The sequence below is a fragment of the Nothobranchius furzeri genome, chromosome 5 (assembly GCF_043380555.1).
Source record: "Nothobranchius furzeri strain GRZ-AD chromosome 5, NfurGRZ-RIMD1, whole genome shotgun sequence".
NCBI classification, from domain to species: domain Eukaryota; kingdom Metazoa; phylum Chordata; class Actinopteri; order Cyprinodontiformes; family Nothobranchiidae; genus Nothobranchius; species Nothobranchius furzeri.
Window position 1 is genome coordinate 4,439,678 of NC_091745.1, and position 13,051 is coordinate 4,452,728.

The 13,051-nt window shown below is 43.5% G+C and overlaps 1 protein-coding gene across 1 annotated transcript; it reads left to right on the top strand.

Moving 5' to 3' along the window:
* The first annotated feature begins 6,432 nt into the window (after positions 1 to 6,432).
* LOC129163261 (uncharacterized) lies at positions 6,433 to 9,116 on the top strand. Its single transcript, XM_054740140.2, has 8 exons — positions 6,433 to 6,509; positions 6,593 to 6,697; positions 6,773 to 6,805; positions 7,738 to 7,785; positions 7,898 to 7,989; positions 8,070 to 8,380; positions 8,475 to 8,681; positions 8,765 to 9,116. Exons 2-8 carry the CDS (start codon positions 6,665 to 6,667, stop codon positions 8,827 to 8,829), a joined length of 789 nt encoding a protein of 262 aa, XP_054596115.1. The 5' UTR covers positions 6,433 to 6,509; positions 6,593 to 6,664; the 3' UTR covers positions 8,830 to 9,116.
* The last annotated feature ends 3,935 nt before the right edge of the window (positions 9,117 to 13,051 follow it).

Sequence of the window (13,051 nt, forward strand, 5' to 3'; positions counted from 1 at the left end):
TCATAGCACATGGTTTGTGAACTGTGTGGCATTCTAATTTTTTCATTTCAGACGTATGGTGCACATTTTCTGCAGCTCAAGCCCTGGAGCCACAGACTAAATGTCTCATCTACTGCAGGAGCCAAGGCCATATGAATAATTTGTTTGTGGAACCCATCATAAAATCAACTGGAAGTAACATGTCAACTGTGACTTATGTCTCAGTGGCTCATTTTATCTTTCTGCTCTAAAGAATAATAGAAACATGGGTTTCTATTTCCTGGTGTCTTTCTAAAAAATGAAAATAGGGCTGGGTTTGTGGGGATTCAAATGGACCTACTGTCCCTTGCAGCCTAAATGAGTCTGTGGTCACAGTTCACAGCTGGTATATTAACAAAGAGACAGCTAACAGGCATGTCCGTGGCACCGTCATGCTTTTCTGTGGTACAAATGAAAGGTGGAAATATGTGTTCACCTGTTCAGATGTTCATGTTCAACAAGTCAGGAATTAATTCTGTTCCATGTCTCTAAAACTCTCCATTTTACTCCACCTGAGAACCAAAGATTCTTCAAACTCCCACTTCACATCCGGAAGATTCCAGATGGGCACAAAATGAATAAACTTCAGGCTTTTGTGTAATATGTGTGTTGTACACATCCAGTAAATATCAGGTGTTGGTCACGTTACATTTGCAGATGTTCTGATACTCAAGGAAGCATTTCTGGGAAAGGGCCCACTGCAAAAACAGTGGTCTCGTGTTGCTTTTTATAAAGACTCTCATCATTTTTGCAGATCATTCAGATATTTTGAGAGAACAAGCTGCAAAATGCCACGTTTTGCAAGTATTCATGCTGTGCCAAGTTTTTGATGTGCTCCGCTGTGTATTTGTTTATGTCTTGGAGACAGAATATGTGATTTATAGTTAGACTGGTGGGGGTGGCAGCGAGGGAAGCTGTTATGTTCTTCCTTTGCTGCTTGTCGTGCGCCGCTGCTGTTCTTTCCAGCGTGCTGTACGTTCACCCCGATTTGCACCCTCGGGCAGTATGCCTTTCATTATTTCTTTTGAAACTTTCATCTGAAGTCTCTGAGGGATTAGCCCTCTTGATTCCTGACACAGTCAATGAAAAACAAGCCTCATATACAGGGAGGCTTACAGCCAGCCAAGCCGCACTCAGCCCTCCCCTCATATCTCAATGTGAAACTGTATAATGCTTTAAACAAGAAGAATCTCCTCCTATTTTAGGCTGTTTTGGCACACACATTCATTCCACATTCTGCATTTGCATTTTATATTTACATGAGAGATCGTCACTGCTTCTAGAGATGCTACAACTCAACAAAGCTCTTACTTTTACCACTAAACCAGAGGATTAACAGCAAGAACTGAACACTTTTGCATGTGGTAACTGTTCAACAAGTTTATATACAGGTGGAACTTAAAAATGGTGCAAAAGTTAATTTATCACAGTCATTCAACTTAAAATTTGAAATGAAAATATCAGATGAACTCATTACTTGCAAAGCCAAATATTTTAAACCTTTATTGGTTTTAATTATGGTGATTATGGGTTGAAGCTTAAGAAAACCCCAAATTAGAAATGTCAGAATTAGAATATTATCACGTATCATCTGTGTGTTTCTGTTTTGTGTGAAAAGTTGTATAATATTTGAGACTTAGACTCACGGACTTAACTGTTTAGGCATTTGTTTGTTTGATAAAAATACAAAGTTTTTCAGTAAATGTTTTATAACAAGAACCTTGTTTTTTTCCTAAGCTAGCTTTGTTCTAAAGTTTATTTATCCGTACAGGATCATTTAGTGAACTCCAGGAACATTTTTGGTTTAACTGAATTTTGTAGACGTTTCTAATTTCTTTTTTATACATGAGGTGCACAAGTGCAGGATGAAACGAAACAATGAACCGTTTACACTAAAATGAGACACTGAATGAGCACTAAATGAGAGACAGGAAGAGTCAGCAATTAGTGCAGTGAAAGACCATAAACAGAGCTAAAAGAAACAACCGTGTAAATATGTGTTTGAAACATGAATGTGTGGTATTGGCGCTCTATGACTACCAAAGGGAAGCCAAACCAAAAAAAAAAAGAAGTAATTCACACATTTTACTCATTCTTTCAAAGTTTTGAAATGTTTCACTTTGGAAAAGGTGTTTTACAGTAGAAATGAACAGAAATGGTTTTGTGTGTCCATTAAAACACCTTCATCCTTGATCATGGTTGTTCCTGGGAGTTTAGTGCAACCCCTCCTTTCCATCAGACGCATAAGTGGCGTGTAACACAATGGAGCCATTTTACCCACAAGCTTCCTTCCAACTGGGAAACAGGAGCAAAATAGTTCCACGCTGTTAGTCCTGCGAGGCCACAAAGACACAACTGAATTGCAACACCAAGAATTTTGGAAGTTCATATGAAAACAAGCTAGGAGAAAGACAGTTGGATGTATCCCAAAGGTCTGTGGTTTCTTTTATTTTCTGTTTACCTCAACTACAGAGGTTTCACAGGAAATGACGTATGTTTCAATGTCTGCCCTGAGACAAATCCACAGGTGGATCATACCGAAGACTAAAAATGGGACCCAAAGCCTCCCCACTTGACACTCAGCATGTTCACATTTGACTTCCTGTTTATCCCTATCTGAACTAACGAGTTGGACGTGTTCTGGAAAGATATTAACACGTAGGCAACGAGTCCTTCTGGCATGTGTTCAAAATCTAATTGGCACAGAACACGTTTTGCGGCTGTTTCACAACAATTATGCATCCTGTGGGAAGGAGGGGCAAATGGTTCTACATCTAAACAGTTTCCCAACAGAATGACTCTTCCTGTTGAAAATAAACAGATGCTTTGCATTTCAGATGATCTGTCAAAAGACGAAAGGACCACCATAATGTGTCTGTTTTACTTTGACAAGAAGCATCGATACATGTCACACTTCATGGCTGAAGGAAACACAGGAATGAACAGGAGATTACTTAGTAAAGAAATGAAAAAAATATAAAAAACTGCTATTTGCACCAAGAAAACATGCCTCAAAGGTATATAATCCAAAGCACCTATCCAAGGGACTCTTAACTTTGTGCAGACAACAGCATGAAGAACAGGGCTGAACAATAGGAGGAATGTTGCACTTTATAAATGATGTCAAGAAGCACTAAATACAGAGTAGGTGCAACAATCAGAGAAATAAAACTCAAGGACAGAAGAAAAACCAAGAAAGAAAAGAAAGAAAGAAAATAGCATTGCAAGAATTTCATCCAAAGGACACCACTCTAGGACTAAATGTGACTCCTGTTTTAAACTTTTTGTCTAAGTATGTGTTTAAGTAGGATTAGTGACCACAAGCAAAAATGTTGCAATTTTCACTCTGTGTGCTGTAAAAACAATGAGTTATTAAGTCAAGTTCCTTTGGGATTACGGACTGTGATGATGCACTCCCTCCTTTGAGCTTACTTTAGTCAGCAGTTTCATTTCTTTGCACTTTGCCACTAAGCAGGTGGAGCTAATCTATCTAGTTTGCCCTTCAGTTATGGTTTACTGTCCATGGGACTGGACACAAGTGTCTCCAATAATCCCTTAATTAGGCAATGATGGACTGTTCATTTAGTATGCAAAGCTGCAAATCTTCCCATACACTGAGCGGAGTCCTCTGCAGTCATACGGAGGCCAACGCTAATGATCTCAGCAAGTGGCAGCAATCCATTGGAGCGCTGCAGCAAGTGCACATTAATCTTAAGGGTGATCCAGTTGATGAATGACCCTACCCCAGAAGCCCTGGCAGATCCCACCTTAATTATGCTGAGAGAGCCACACCTGGGAGGCACCAGGGGACAATGCTAACTCAGGAACAATGACTCAGGAGGCAACCCGTTCCATGCAGATCAGCTCTGAACTTTGCTGTGATGTAAACAAGAACCTTTAAAGCAAGTTCACTGAGGACATCATTGCTGGATGGCATGGAAGTCACTGTCATTGGTTTTAGACACCTCGTTGATAGATCATTAGAGAAAAGTGACTTTTAGACCAGACCCAAATGAAAGTAATTCAAGATGTTGCTTTATTCGGTGACAATGCTTCCCACAAAACAATTGTACCTCCAACCTAATTGTGCCCCATTAACTGACTGTGCTCTGGCTTGTTCAAAGAAAAAAGCACAGAGCTCAGCAGGCCAAGTGTTGCATCCAAGCCCCCACAATGCCGCTCAGAAAATGGTCCCAACCCGGAAGTAAGAAAAATTGCAGTTCCACCCTCATCCGCTGGGGGCTGGTGCCAGAAGCGAGCAAATCCTCATTGACTCCCATGTTGAAAATGCCGATTTCACAGCAGAAATAAACATGTTTACAGCCTGGTGCCAAAACATGTTTTTTGTCTAAATTATCTAGTTTATACTCATGACAACTCTGAGGGGGGTGAATTTTTTTCTCACTCTTCTGTTTAAGTGTATTGAAAGCCTAAAATTCTGTATAATTAATGAGCATCCGACACACGTGACCGCCGCCTCAGACCCACGTGACCACAGAGCTAGCTCCGTGGAAAGGCCTCAGTACAGCCTCGGCCCCTCCTGGAAGCTGTTTCGGGATTTTGAGTCTCTGTGCTTGTGAATTCTGTTTTGGATATTATTGGTGCAATTGTTGGACAAAATGACTTGCAGTGGTATTAATTGCACTAATAGAGCGTCCAAGGAGTCTCCACTTCATTTTTTTCGGTAAGTTAAAATCTATATTCGTATTTTATGTCACTGCTGCCTTTAAACTAGCTGAGTTTACCGAAGTAGCTAGCTAACCATCAGTTTAACATGTAGCATTTACTGTTTAACCATGAAATTTAAATGTAAAATACGGTAAAATAATTAATAGGGCATATTTAGATGGGTAATATGGTAAAAGATCAAAATGGGTTGAAATATGACGGAGCGCTAAGAGGGAGACTTCTGTGTCCATTCTTCCATCTGGTAATCCCCAGCGGTCAGGCCAGGCAGCCTGACTGGTGCGGCGGCTAGTTTCTGCGCGGGCTGACCGCTGTGGAGCTCTCAGAGACAGATCTGACCGGAGAAATACTGCAGCTCGGTGAGAAGTCTATAGGGCATACAGCGTTTCCCTTAAATCCCACCGCCACGCCGACAAGATCCCAAGTTTCTTTGTTTTTGTTGGCGCTGTTTACCGAAGAAGCAGCGGGAACTAATATGTTGTCGCTTGTGATCACAGCCGGCGGGTAGCAAGTATGTACAGTCTATGATTTTACCGCTCCCTCCTGCAGTCTTCCCCTATTAAAATTTAAAATGTGTAACTTCATGTATTGGGATGAATGACTGATATTCATGTTAAACTCAAACGTTAGGCATTTAGGGGGAAAAAACAAAATAATAAACATTATACAGATGTCAAATAAATCAAACTGTAATTAAACAATATATTTTCAAAGTCTCGATTCTGGATAAAATCCAACAACATATGCTTTATAAATAAACACTACACATGGCTTTTACACACACACACACACACACACACACACACACACACACACACGTTACATTGTGATTTCTTAGTAAATATTCTATTTGGCGAGAGATAAATTTTATTGTATTTATCCTAGTGAATCTATAATTAAACGGGTAAACTAGCAGTAGTACATCCAACATCAAAGAAAGTAAAATGTTATTATCAGGAGAGGGAGAATGATTAAGTGGTTAGCAGCAGTGTGCTAGATGATGGCCCCCTCCATGAGGCCACCACAGCTCAGCAGAACATCATTGTAGCTTCTTCTGGGGAGAAAAACACTTAGAGAAAAAATAAAGTTAACAGCTGAAATAGCAGGAAATAATACAGTTAAAGAGCAGATTGTAGAAGAAAGAAACCCCTGGGTTAAACTGGTCTGTCTACTGCATAATGCTGAACTCTAACATGTGTCCTCAGGGAAGGACCTGATTGGTGTCCAGAACCTGCTGAAGAAGCACCAGGCTCTGCAGGCTGAGATCACAGGTCATGAACCTCGCATCAAGGCTGTCACCCAGAAAGGAGAGACCATGGTGGAGGAAGGTAGAGCAGGTCTGGTCCTGACATGTTTCTGAGGTGTCTGCAGGTTCTGGCTCACTTGGTTTGGGTCCAGGTCACTTCGCTGGTTCAGAAACCTCGGCCCGTCAGAACATTCTTATCCACCACGTTCTAACACCAGACCTGTTAACCCGACAGCAACAAGTGGCTCCAACTGACGATGAGACCGGGAAGGAGCTGGTTCTGGCTCTGTACGACTACCAGGAGAAGAGTCCTCGAGAGGTCACCATGAAGAAGGGCGACATCCTCACGCTGCTCAACAGCACCAACAAGGTTCGTGTGCCCTTCACAGCCGAGGAACGACCTCCAGCTCAGAGCGAACATCTCCACACCTGCTTTGTGTTTGTGTGACTTTAGGTTGTTTTACTTGAACTCGCGTCTTTAGCTGAATGAGGATGGAGAGACGGGTCGGACCTGGAGCAGGTCGAGGTCTTGCAGAAGAAGTTTGACGACTTCCAGAAGGTCGGACTTTTCCTCCTCTCCGACTTCCAGCAGCAGCTGTCAGATCAGCTCAGGTGATAATCAGCTGTGCTTTTGTCCTGCAGGACCTGAAGGCCAACGAGTCCCGCCTGAGGGACATCAACAAGGTGGCATCTGAACTGGAGTCAGAAGGTCTGATGGCTGAGGAGGCTCCTATGGTTCAGGCTCAGGTGAGCGTCACCTGTCTGCAGCAGCTGGTCCCTCTCACTTCCTGGTTTGTTAACTCTGCTCGTCTCTGTTTGTAGCAACAAGAACATCTGGGTTCTGCTCCTGGAAAGGTGCGTGTTGTCCTCCGCCTCCACCAGAACCAGACGTGGTGTTTTTGTTACCACTCATTTGTTTGTTTACAGGATGAAGCCGACTCTAACCCCGGCTTTCCACAGGAGTCGTCAGCAGCACGTTACTGCAGCAACACGTCATAGCTGCTGATAGGAACCGCTGTGGTCAACAGAACCTTTTCCACTGGAGCCGTCAGCAGCGCGAGTCGGCCGCGTCTCAGGAGCAGCATGTCGCGGCCTTTACGCGCCGGTTCTATTTTCTACGCGCGACGCCTCTGAAACGGGTCAAGTTCGACATTTTTGGGGAAGGAAAGACAGGAAATCGGACGCGGAAATTGAGAGAAGCTACCGAGATTTTCAGAATAAAGAACGTACTGCCTTCCGGTTGCTTTAATTTTAAAAACAGTTACTAACTGAGCGGCCCCGTGAGAAGTTATCACCTAGCTAGCGGTCTCCTTTGTTTTTCAGGTCCGTATTGGCGATTATAAAATGGACAGAACATAAAACACAAACCATGTTGTAGTTTTCTCCTGCTTGTTGTTGTGTTTACTGATGAAGTCACTCGTGTGACTTCGTGCTCGGTCGGTGACAGCTGCTCCCCTGCTGCTTCGCGTCTCGTGGGAAGGGCCAAGCAGCAGCTTACGCGAGCAAGAAGTGCTGCTGCAGTAACGTGCTGCTGACGGCTCCTGTGGAAACCCGGGGTAAGACGGCGTCACCCTAGAAGGTGAGTTCATTCAGCTGATCAGAGGTCACCTCTGATGGCCGCAGTCACGGCCGACCGTGCTGACATCACACAGGAATTCAGGTGACCCGGCAGGCACCAGGTGCTGGTGAAAGTGGGGACATGCCAGCTGGTTGCCATGGCTACAGTTATCTTTATGCATCTGTATGACTGCTGACTGGTGTGTGTTTCCTGTGACCTTTGACCTCAGACCGTACGGTTGGGCGTTCAGACGACGGCTAACTTTAATTCCATCAAGGTAAGAGGAAGCTCTTCCCTTCCTGTCTGAGCGATCCATCTCCAGGTTTCCTCGTCCGGCGTCCAGCCCGCTGGCGTCCACCTTCATCTCACTGGGTTTGGTTTCTCTCCAGGAGCTGAACAACTGCTGGCGCTCGCTGCAACAGCTGGCTGAAGACCGGAGCAACATGCTGGGCAGCGCCCATGAGGTGCAGCGCTTCCACAGGTACCCCGCACACTTATGCGCCGCTTACGGGTCAGTAGAGTTTGGACCCACACTCAGACGGAGTTCTGATGTCTTCTCAGAGATGCTGATGAGACCAAAGAGTGGATCGAGGAGAAGAACCAGGCCCTGAAAACAGACAACTACGGCCACGACCTGGCCAGCGTTCAGGCTCTGCAGCGTGAACATGAAGGCTTTGAGCATGACCTGGCAGCTCTGGGTGATAAGGTCCGCTTCCTGATCGGTACCAGGACCCGGGTTGTCTCTGGAGACACGTTCTTCATGGTTCTGGTGACTCCACCCCAGCCGTTCCTGATCAGCAATCAGCGGGGTGCTTTCCTGTTTAAGGTGGATGCAGGACACAAGTTGACGCCAGAAGATTGCCTCAGTTTTGGTAGTAACCAGCCACTCGTGTTACCTCTAGTGTTCCTAGGATTAATGTTATTTCGTAGTGTTTTTGCTCTTATATTGGATTTACCATTCTTCAGGATTCCTGTCGACCTCATTGGATACTGACCTCTACTCCAGGATTTGGATATTCAACACACGGACCTTATCACCAGCCTCCATAACCCACCTCTCATCTCACCCAGTGCCCCATCCACCAGGACGCCCCGCTTCTCTCCACCTCTGCTCCCTCTCCTGCGCTTCCTCTCTACCTCTCCCTCCTCCAGCCAACACGTACACCCACCACAGTAAGTTCTGCTGAACACCTCTGCCTGCCTACAATGGATTTTGAAACCAGAACCTAAGCTCACCTGTGTTCTCCCTCCTCCAGACGCTGAGCTGTTGTTGCAGTTCCAACCACAGACTTATCTGTGCACCTTAAGTTCCTCCTTATAAAGAAATCATTTTTTCCATCAGTTTTTGGTCAGTGTTGTATTCTGCATGTCTTGGGTTAAGTACCTTCCTCCAAACATGACACTCCTCTTCAAAGAGCAAATCTGTTCAGCACATTCTGACAGACAGACCACCATTCTTCTGTCATGATGCTGTACAGGACATTTTTAGAGTTTTTCTTTTTAAAGATAAATAGGATTACATTTAAATAGCAATACTTTCACATTATCATTTTCCCACACTTCTGTATAACTGTATTTTGTTGTTTTTCAATAAAGAATGACAAATTATTTAAGTTTGGATTTGTTGCACACAAATATAGATCTGTAAAAAATATCTACAACGCTAATGTTTACATAAGTATGATTGGGTTTTGCAATACGCCACTATTTTAGTAAGATTTTTAAACCAAGTAAAGTTAGTAAAGAACAAATTTCTATTGTCTGCTAAGAAACTGTTGGGATTTAAAATGGGCCTGTTGTACAAATAACTTGTAAATGATTATTCCTCACTTTTGTCTTAACCAAAGAAATTCCAGTAATTGAGCAAAAACATTTATTTTTAACACTACATTTTATAAAACAGGGCGCAAAGTGTCGGCACATGTATGTATGTATGTATGTCGATGGTCCGCCCCAACCGAACCAGGAGACACAGACGTCAGGGAGGCCAAGGTTGTCTCTGCAGCTCTCTGGGCACCACGCCTCACTCAGCTGTCTCCAATTATCCAAATGGCTATGGAGAAAAAATAACAGGTTTGTCATAATTGTTTAAAGTACAAAACCATACATGAAGTGGTGAGACAGGTATGTGGAATTTACACTTGCTGCTTTGTGTAGCTGATGTTGGAGACACACAGGCTGCCATGGTGACCTTTTAACAGATCTAAGAAAAAAATGAAAATTAAAAACTCCAAGACCTCATGTCATATTTACTAATCAGCTATGGCTGATTTATTGTTTGGATCACAGTGAGTTACACTAATTCTAATATATTTTTATTTCTATTATACATACATACTTTTTAACTGTTATTTTCACATGACTGTTATCAGGCTCTCTTGTTCTGGTTCTCATGATAATTCCGTGTCTTCCAGTAAGTTATCTTGTGCTTACTTCATCTGTAGAATGTCTCTTTACTTTTGGTAAATTGTACTGAGTCCAGAATAAAGACTAGTTGGCTGTACAAGATACAAACAAGTATTACATTTTGGAAATATATGAAATGTATTTAGGCTGCTAATTTAGCTCGAATACTAATAACTGCCATATTTTCCGGACTATAACTCGCACTTTTTTACATATTCTGGCTGGTCCTGCTACTTATACTCCAGAGCGACTTATATAACAAAATATGTAGGCTACACCGCGCTGCTGCGGGCCGACTCCGACCCACACAAGAATGAGTTCCCCTGTCCCGCTGGGAGGGTTTCAAACACCGCCAGCATCTGTTAGAGCCTGTGGCGGGGTGCTGAGGGCCGGCTCCAGCCCAGGAATGAGCTCTCCTCGCCGGCCGGGAGGGGTGGAAACACCGCCATCCTCTCCTCTGCTGGCTGTTGTTCATTCTGTTATGGTTACCGGTGCTTGTGTTGCAATGTGAAACGCTTGGTCTCAGATTTTGTAAGAAAGATAATAAAATGTCCCCCCAAAATACGACTTAAATATATGTTCTCTTCTTCATGATACATTTAATGGCTGGTGCGACTCAGGAGTGATAGCGCCGAAAAAAACTACTGAAAACTTGCTCAAAGCAAAATGTTTTCATTACGGAAATAAATTATAAACTTACCGATTTAAAACTTTTTTTAATACTGGTACTTCTCACGAACAGGCGCAGAAAACCTCCACCTAAACTCCGTGTAAGGTTCAGGTCGATGGGTGTTCCAGTTAGCTCCGGTTGGGTTGAAGCTAGGTGGCTACATCCGTTAGCTCGGCTCCCACCTCCGCTTTAGCTTTGGGTTAGCCAGGGTTAGCTTCAGGTTAGCTCGTAGCTAGTTCGCCTGGGTGTCGTCACTCGAGCCCAGCCTTACAGCCACACCCTCAGCGCCTCCTCTCTTCCCTTTTATGGAATTGTCTGGGCTGGACGGAACCTGTGACACGGTCAAAATGGCGGTGGTGGCCACCTCCCAGTATAGACAACAAACGTGTTATTGAAGCCAATGGAATCCGTTTGTCCAGTATATGTACAGTCTATGGTTGCATCATTCTAACATCAACACCCTGATGATAACACAGTGGCACAATGGGGGGGATGAGCAGCAAAGATAGTGCAATCAAAAAGCATGAGTAAACACTTTGAAGAAATGGGAGGAAAACACCAATTTCTCTATAAATATTACCAAAAAAAAAAAAAGGACCCCGCCCTCTGAGTTCACTTCTGCAAAAACTCACATTATCTGAATCACGATCACTTAGTTTGTGATGTTATATGTGACTCAGAATCTTTGAAAATCATTAGGATTTAATGTTCGGGGTTTATTGTTGTCTTCTCCATTGTTTATGCCTCTCTGTGCTGAGAGGCTATTGCTAATAGGCAAGCATCTAACAAACCAATCAAACTTCATCCTCAAACAATAAACTTAGAATCCAAAAGGTCACCTGGAAAAGGGACAAAGCCCGTGTGACTTCTCATAAGGACCAGCTGGATTTAATACACATCCATCACGTTTTATCATCTAATTAGTCTACAGTGAGGCAGCCCAGGCAACACTGGAAGAAGGCAGAAGTATTGATCACGTGAAGGATGGTATCTATCATTTCACCTCGGCATTGACCCTCCAGCCACTTAAAAACAGGGAAGACAATACCGCGGTGGCAACAAGGGATTTGATTCATGAATGCTATACACAGCATTTTGTTTGTACCACTTGCAAATAGACTTGTAGCTCTGACTATATAGTTACAGGGCTAATGCACAAAAGCACACAAACTAAAACCTTCCTAATTTAAGTTAACCTACAAGTGACTCAGAACTGAAAAAAGAAGGAAGTAAAAATCTAACTTACAGTAGGCCTATTCTGATTTTACGTATATTTAGTAGATTTGGTGATTTAATAAAGGTGAAGATATTAAAAGAGGACACATCTTTGTGTTGCAACATCAAGGTAACCCAAACATATCACCAAATCATTTGCAGATGAAGTTTCAAGCATTTTTAGTAATATTTAGCTAGGTGTAAACTGGTCTTTGAGAGACCCCTCTTAAGCCGAACTCACATGGGAGGATGATCTTGTGATGACGCTGATTTTGACCAGCTTCCCCCCTCATGACAATCTTAAGGCTCCGCATTATTACCATAATGACTCTGATGATAATCTTATCAGATAATCCCACTTTGTGTGGTGTGTCGCAAGCACTCTAGTCTGCTTGGAAAAAATGTTGGTGACTGCTTTGATCATACATTTGGGCTTTGAAACGTGTTCAGTTGTTTTAGTCTGATTTTGGAGGACTACTAAAACAATCCCTGTTAAATATGACATCTATAGAAAATGAAGAGACAGAAGTGTGCAGCGTGCTCCTCCTCCTCCATGTTTGTTTACTCTGAAGTCATATTTTATCTTGCAAGGTTTCCTGTCTGAGCGGGGAGTGACCGTGAGTCGGTTTATGTGTAGTTGCCACAGAGTTACTGAAGAACTCACACTCCTCCTCCTGGTTCTCTTGTAAGATCTCTTCACTCTTCTCAGAAAGTCTTCCTCCCTGGTCCATGGGTTGACAGTGGCAAAGGAGTTAAGTGCCTGCCCCGCAACCGGAGGATTGCAGGTTCCATCCCCGCTCGGTCTCTCACAGCCACTGTGTCCTTCGGCATGACATTTCACCCCCCTTGCATGCTGGTGGCGGTTGGGAAGACCAGTGGCTCCAGTGTTCCAGGGCAGCTGTGGCTACATTGTAGCTCATCACCACCAGTATGTGAATGTGTGTGTGCCTTAATAACTGGTGTTTGTAAAGTGGCTTGGGGGGTTGTAGAACCCCAGAAGCTGCTTGATACTGTAGATACAGGCCATTTACCAGTGAGTGGTCCCCAGGTCATAACATAACTCTAAGGGTGCCCATGCACTTGCAGTTTTAGCCCCTAGGGGTTTTTTTTGAGTTGGTGGGAAGTAGCAAGCAGGATTCTTTAACCACAAGAACTTTATCAAATGGAGGAGGAGCAACAGCATGGCAATCATCTCAGCTTCTCTGTGACAGTTTTCTTCAGTCTTCTTGTCTGGATTAGCTCCCAAAAGGAA

Coding starts and splice junctions, on each gene's coding strand:
- LOC129163261 (XM_054740140.2), top strand. CDS start 6,665: ATGGCTGAGGAGGCTCCTATGGTTCAGGCTCAG. Junction 6,698..6,772: donor CTCCTATGGTTCAGGCTCAG/GTGAGCGTCACC, acceptor CTCTGTTTGTAG/CAACAAGAACATCTGGGTTC. Junction 7,990..8,069: donor GAGGTGCAGCGCTTCCACAG/GTACCCCGCACA, acceptor ATGTCTTCTCAG/AGATGCTGATGAGACCAAAG.